At 49.8% G+C, this 6799-nt stretch overlaps 1 protein-coding gene across 1 annotated transcript; it reads left to right on the top strand.

The window, feature by feature from the left end:
- Positions 1-276: 276 nt before the first annotated feature.
- Positions 277-1212, top strand: LOC136996057 (olfactory receptor 14A16-like). The gene has a single exon (XM_067317052.1). The coding sequence runs from the start codon at positions 277-279 to the stop codon at positions 1210-1212; it is 936 nt and encodes a 311-aa protein (XP_067173153.1).
- Positions 1213-6799: the final 5587 nt, after the last annotated feature.

The following is a 6799-nucleotide window of genomic DNA, read 5'->3' as shown; positions in this document are numbered from 1 at the left end:
AAACCACCCTTCTGCATTACAGCAGGACTGACCCCTCTGGAGCCTGTGGGCAGAGGTCCATGCTCCTCATGGCACACTCAGCCAGCACAAATTGGAAGTCCAGACATGAGTAAAGCAGTGTGTGTGTGTGTGTGTGTGTGTGTGTGTGTGTGAGAGAGAGAGAGAGAGAGAGAGAGAGAGAGAGAGAGAGGGCAAGAGCTTTGAAGAGAGAATTCCCTGCTGACTTGTCACTGTCTTTTCCTCCTTGGACAGTCCCCCATATGCAGAGAGAGCAAAATGTCCAACGGCAGCTCCCTCAACGAGTTCCTCCTCCTGCCATTTGCGGACACATGGGAGCTGCAGCTCTTGCACTTCTCACTCTTCCTGGGCATCTACCTGGCTGCCCTCCTGGGCAACAGCCTCATCATCACAGCCGTAGCCTGTGACCACCACCTCCACACCCCCATGTACTTCTTCCTCCTCAACCTCTCCCTCCTTGACCTTGGTACCATCTCCACCACTGTCCCCAAATCCATGGCCAATTCCCTGTGGAACACCAGCTCCATTTCCTACTCAGGATGTGCTGCCCAGATATTTTTTGTTGTTTTTTTCAGTTTGGCTGAATATTGTCTTCTCACAGTCATGGCCTATGACCGTTTTGTTGCCGTCTGCAGACCCCTGCACTACAGGACCCTCATGGCCAGCAAAGCCTGTGTCAAAATGGCAGTATCTGCCTGGGGCAGTGGTTTTCTCAGTGCTGTGCTGCACACTGGGAACACATTTTCAATACCACTCTGCCAAGGCAATGTCATGGACCAGTTCTTCTGTGAAATTCCCCAGATCCTCAAGCTCTCCTGCTCAGATTCCTACCTCAGAGAAGTTGGGGTTATCGTGGTTACTGCCTGTTTAGACTTTGGGTGTTTCATTTTCGTTGTGCTGTCCTATGTGCAGATCTTCGCAGCTGTGCTGAGGATCCCCTCTGAGCAGGGCCGGCACAAAGCCTTCTCCATGTGCCTGCCTCACCTGGCCGTGGTCTCCCTGTTTGTCAGCACCTCATTTTTTGCCTACCTGAAGCCCCCATCCCTCTCCTCCCGAGCTCTGAATCTGGTGGTGGCTGTTCTGTACACAGTGGTTCCTCCAACACTGAACCCTCTTATCTACAGCATGAGAAACAAAGAGTTCAAGGATGCACTGAGAAAACTGGTTCGATGGGTACAATGTCAGCACCAATAACATCCCATGTGCAGCCACTCATCATTCACAGGGTATCTAGCATCAAGACTGTGTGTTGTTCATTTCTTTTATTTTCTTACTTTTCTCTAGTACATTCTTGTAAAAAGCAAAAAAAAAAAAAAAAAAAAAAGTTTTGTGCCACTTCTCTCTCATTTGACTTTGACCCAGAGACCGTGTTGAAGCAGGAAGCCAGGCTTCTGCCTTCATCAGCAGAGATGGGGGAACCTCCAAGCCCGCTAGTCTGAGCTGCTTGGATGCCTTCAGTGCAATGAGGAGAGTTTCCCTTTGCAGTGTCTCTTTTGATGCTGACGCCAAGGGAGCTCAGGGGCACAGAGTCAGGCTCGGATGAGTACAGGAGGGGTGACACCATGCATCCCATGTCCATTAGGAGAGCTCAACTCCCCTGGCCACAGTCAGGGTGTGATCTCACACTCCTCTCCTGCAAGGGTTGCTGCCAGGTGTCACCGTGGCTGGTCCCTTCCCTCTAAAGAGCTCCAACACACACAGTGGAGTGGGAGTGGAGGGGAGGAGAGACTGGACGCAGCCTGTGGGGACAGACCCTCTGTTCCTCATGACCATCCCCACACTGCCACAGCAGGCATTTCCTCACTGCAGCCTTCACTTGGGGCTGCAAATTTCCTGGAGACTCGTCAATCAACAGCAGCAGGACTTTCTCTTTTCAGGGTTTCTCTCCTCACTTCCATACTGTCCTGCTCTGCTTTCATGTGTGTATATGGCCTCAGTGCTCTTGTAACGTGGTGCTTCCCTGTGCATTTCTGTGAGCTCAGGCAGGACCAGGCACTGGGCACCCTCATGCCAGACCTGGCCTCCAGAATAACATTTCCATAATAAAAAGGGATCTCCCCTCTGACATCCCTGAAGTCTGGCCTTTCTTCAGAAGATGGAGTCACAATTATGCTTTAGGGATTGCATGACTTAGGGGCCTGGTGTTCTACTTGGGTACTCCATGGGCTCTGGGGGATGAGCTCAGAGTCTCCATGTGATCTATTAGGGACTGAGGGCTGGATTCAGGGCTCATCTCTCAGTTACCAGTGCCAGTGGAGATGGTGAACGGTCTCTGAGTTACCTGCGCAGGGCTGTCCCACAGGTGATAGTGCTGATGAGAGATGCCCGTCCTTCTGGAGGGGAGTTGGAACCCCCAGGAGAGCTCAGGGGATCTCCAGGTAGAGCATGTGCCTGGGGTGGGCAGTGAGTGGAGCATCACAAAATGAGGGATGGTCCACGGTGGAGTAACCAGAAGGTAGAGCACTAAATGCAGGTATTCATGGGGAAACAAGGGCTCTGCAATGCCCGGAGAGGCAGTGGGGACCCAGGAGGTTCAGGGAAGGGGCACTGGGGGGTGATTCCTGCACCCTCAGTGAAACACCACAGGCTGGAGCTAGCGCACGCCCAAAGACATCTCCTGCCATTGCCAATGCCCTGGGGTCAGCATAGTCCAGCATCACCTGGGGACTCTCTTCCCCATGAGGAGGAAATGGAGGTCCTTCACTAGCCCCACGCTGCCATTTCCATCCCCAGCCTTTTCAGTTGTGTGTGCCTGGGTCTGCCCATTTGCCTTCTCCACACACGGCTGCAATGAAACCCGTGAAAATAGTGGCACTCCTACCCTCCAGCTGACATCCACCCTGCACCTGGAGTCCAGCCTGCCACAGAGGCATCGCTCGTCCAGTGCCCTGGCTGTGCAGCCGAGGGCAGGGTTCTTCACCCCAATTTCCCTGCTCCTCACCCTGCTCCTGGCACCGCTGCTGCTGTGCCCATGTCAAACCCTCCTGCTGCCAGACTGCCCCGGGGCCTGAGGGAGCTCCAGCTTCTCCAGGGCTGCGCTGGAGCCTTTCGGGATTAGGCTGAGGTGACGCTGGCACCAGAGACCTCGGACATGGAAAGGGCTGGGTTATTATTGAATGACTATCAAATGGTCTCCCAGAGTCTGGTGGATCTGAGCACCCAGCCTCTGCCCAGCCCAGGCTGTGCCCCATGCAGGTTTTAGCAGACACCATGCTCTGGGATCATTTTGAACTATGTCACTGCGTTAGTTATTGAGGAGACACGGGTGCAGACCCTCAAGCTCTGGGATTGCCTGGGCAAATGATAATTTGGAAAATGAACCTTCTCTCATGTGTAAGACAGAAGAAATCAGAGGCAACCAAAGAGATGGGAAAGGAAAAGGTGGTATATGTGCCATCTTAGGGGCCTGTTTACTAGCGGCCCAACAAGCCAATCGGACCCATCGAAAAACTAAGGAACAGTTACGAGAAAAGGTGCAGGAGTGTGTAGATCTTGAAAGAGAATTGAAATTAGAGATAGAGAGAAATCAGAAATTACAAAACAAGCTAGAACTCGTCCTTTCGACAGCAAGGAAGCCCCCCACAGCAGCTCAGATTAGAAAAATGTTGGTGGAGGACCCGGACGATTGGGACGGAGATATATGGGGAAACAGCAGTAGTTCAGAGGACGATGGTGATTTGTACCCTGCAGAACCTTCACCTCTGGATGTGTGGCCAGTTGTAAAAACTGAAACCGCAACAGGACCCCATGGGGGTAACGCTAGAACCACAATTAGAACTACCCCATACTCAGGAGACGAGATGGGAAAACTGCAAGAGAAATACTGCAGGCAACCTACAGAAATGGAAACCGAGTATTTGTGGCGGGTGTCCTTAACAGGAGGTGATCGCATAATACTAAGTGAAGAGGAGGCATCAGGATATTGGGGACCAGGAGTTTTCCTGACGGGTAGAGTTGGGAATCGCTCCCTCACCTCCCGAGTAGCCTATTGGGCAGGGGGACAAGACCCGAGGGACAGAGGAGAGCCTTTGAGAACAGGTATAAATACCCATAGTGAGCTTACAGAAGCCACACAAAAGGCGGCTTGCGTACAGCAGGTATATGAGAGGGGAGCCTACGACGTCCCCATGCAAGCCCCAGTAAGCCCAAACAGCCTAACACTGTTAATACGGCGATTGCCTACAGTGTTAAAGCTGAAGCTACAAGCAATACGGGATCGCATGGTAGCTGCAGAGGCACACAGTCATAATAACCTCAATGCCCCCCCCCCCATGCCAATACCGACATGGGCGGATACCTTGTTAGAAGTGCATCGAACAGCGCAAGAGATGGGGATGGATACCAAACCACAGGAAAAATGCATTAGACAGGCTACTGCCTTGTATGCCCCGAGGAGAGGACACTACCCCCCAGGCGACATAATAAGGAAAAAGGGACTAAACAGAAAGACAGGGAGAAATGAAATAGATTGTGGCAACGTGCCCTAGTGCTAGGTGTTCCACGATCCATGCTACATAACCAGGAAGCAGAGGACATAGAACAGATAATGAGCAAATTGGAACAAGCGAAAAGGGGGACTCTGCCATCTGCCCCACCCGGCTAAAGAACTTGGATACTCCCAAACAATACCTGGTGGAGCTTTGGAACAGCTAATATCAAGCTTTTGCAAACCTCCCCTGTGCTGCTGCCTAGTAAGATAACTAATGTTAAACAATACCCTTTACAGATGACCAAATACCAATTACCCCTAACTAGCCTTGTACCAGAAACAATACCGGGCTACCCAAAATCTCCCGTTGCAGTAGCTGAACCACTCACTGAAAAGCCCAACTTAAATGGGGTATGGTTCACCGATGCCTCTTCACATAGGATAGCCACGGGGTGGCAATACAAAGCAGTTGCCTTAGAAATAAGCACAGGCCGTACGATAATAGAAGAAGGCGATGGCAGTGCCCAAGTAGGAGAACTCAAGGCTGTCCGACTTGCCATAAGAAATGGAGCAACAACAGTGTATACCGATTCATATGCAGTATTCAAGGGGGCCACAGACTGGATAGGATTCTGGGAATGTAATAAATGGCAAATAAATAGGTGCCCAGTATGGCAGCAAGCAGACTGGGAAGAGTTGTTGGAAGAAGGAAGGAAACGGTCTATTGCGATAGAGTGGGTGAAAGCCCACAGCTCAGACGGAAGTCTGGCAGCTAAATGGAACGGGATAGTTGACAAGTTGTCGAGGGTAAGAGCAGTAACAGTAAGCAAAGTAGAGTGGGACAGAATAGGAGAATGGCTACATATACAGCAAGGACATTCAGGGGAAAAGGATTTAGTAAAAGAAAGTATAGCTCGAGGATGGCCCATAGATATAACAACTGCACGACGAATCATAACAGCCTGTCCTCAGTGCCAACTAAGATTAAAAAGGGATCATCCAGAACAGCAAGCTCCGCTACATATCAGTAATAAAAAACAATTATGGCAAACCTGGCAGATTGATTATATAGGGCCTCTTAAACCGTCAAGTAGGAGAAAATATATATTAGTGGGAGTTGAGATGGTCTCCCGTCTCCTCCGAGCAACAGCTGTCAGGACTGCGAATGGAGAAACTACTGTTAAGGTATTACAAGAATGGTTCAGTGTATTACCGGTACCAAAGGAAATACAAAGTGATAATGGGACTCACTTTACAGCCCGCGGAGTACGGGACTGGGCGACACAAGAGGGAATTAACTGGACATTCCACACCCCTTATTACCCCCAGGCAAACGGGATGGTGGAAAGGGCCAATGGCTTACTTAAAAGACATGCTCAAGTAGAAAAAGCGAATTGGGACCTACGCATTAACCATGCTGTGCATCTACTTAATAATCGAAGGGGAACATTCAGTAGTCCCAGAACCCAGGCCTTTTAACCCTGTGCGTGGGAAGTGCTTGATGCCACGGGAAAAACCCACCGAATCAGTTCTCGGTGGATAATTCCTGATTATTAACAACTTATTCCGAGGCACCCTGCCTCAAGGAAAATCTAAATGTGTTTTCTTATAGAATACCATGCAGAGACTCGTGTTCCTACTCCAGACGGCCCTGGTGACAATATTGATCTCAAACCCATGGGGCAGCAATGTCAATATTTGGGAAAAGTTAGCTAGGGAAATACTAAATACCACTCACTTTTGTCTAGAAGGAGGAACTTCAGCGGCCCAAATTCACGCCACTTGCACTATTGGGTTCCCTATACCCCTGGAGACAGTGCAAAACAAGTCAATACTAGCAAATTTCAATGTAACCAATACGTTTAGTCAGATGTCTTGATGGGGTTCTGCCACAACACAGTATAACAAAACAATGATAGAAATTAAGGTGAAAGGAATGTTTCCTGCGGTTGAGTGTGCTGTGATGGTAAATTGTACCAGCAAAACCCAAGCATGCCATAACTTTACAAAAGATGGGCCTTCTCTTAAATGTAATCACACAACCAATGTAACCTTTAATTATGCACCCATAGTGCTCCCTACAGGAATATTTTGGCTATGCGGGGTAAAAGCTTACTCCTACATTCCAGCCAATGCTACTGGCAGCCCCTGTACTCTCGGTCGCTTGAGCCTCTATATGCCAAGCAAACGAGAGCTGGAGGATATGACTAGAAATCAAACACAACATAGGAGGGAGGTCTCATCCCTCAACCCTGACTGCAACTCAGAAGTAATCTTATTCTCAGCATCACAAATTTCAGCCGCAGCATTCCTTACACCTGGGGCAGGAGTTGCTATGAACTACCAAACTGT

Source organism: Apteryx mantelli, unplaced genomic scaffold, assembly GCF_036417845.1.
Source record: "Apteryx mantelli isolate bAptMan1 unplaced genomic scaffold, bAptMan1.hap1 HAP1_SCAFFOLD_20, whole genome shotgun sequence".
NCBI classification, from domain to species: Eukaryota; Metazoa; Chordata; class Aves; order Apterygiformes; family Apterygidae; genus Apteryx; species Apteryx mantelli.
This window is presented reverse-complemented; position numbering and strand designations above follow the sequence as displayed.

Excerpts from the sequence above, each read along its gene's own strand:
- LOC136996057 (XM_067317052.1), top strand. The coding sequence starts at position 277 with ATGTCCAACGGCAGCTCCCTCAACGAGTTCCTCCTCCTGCCATTTGCG.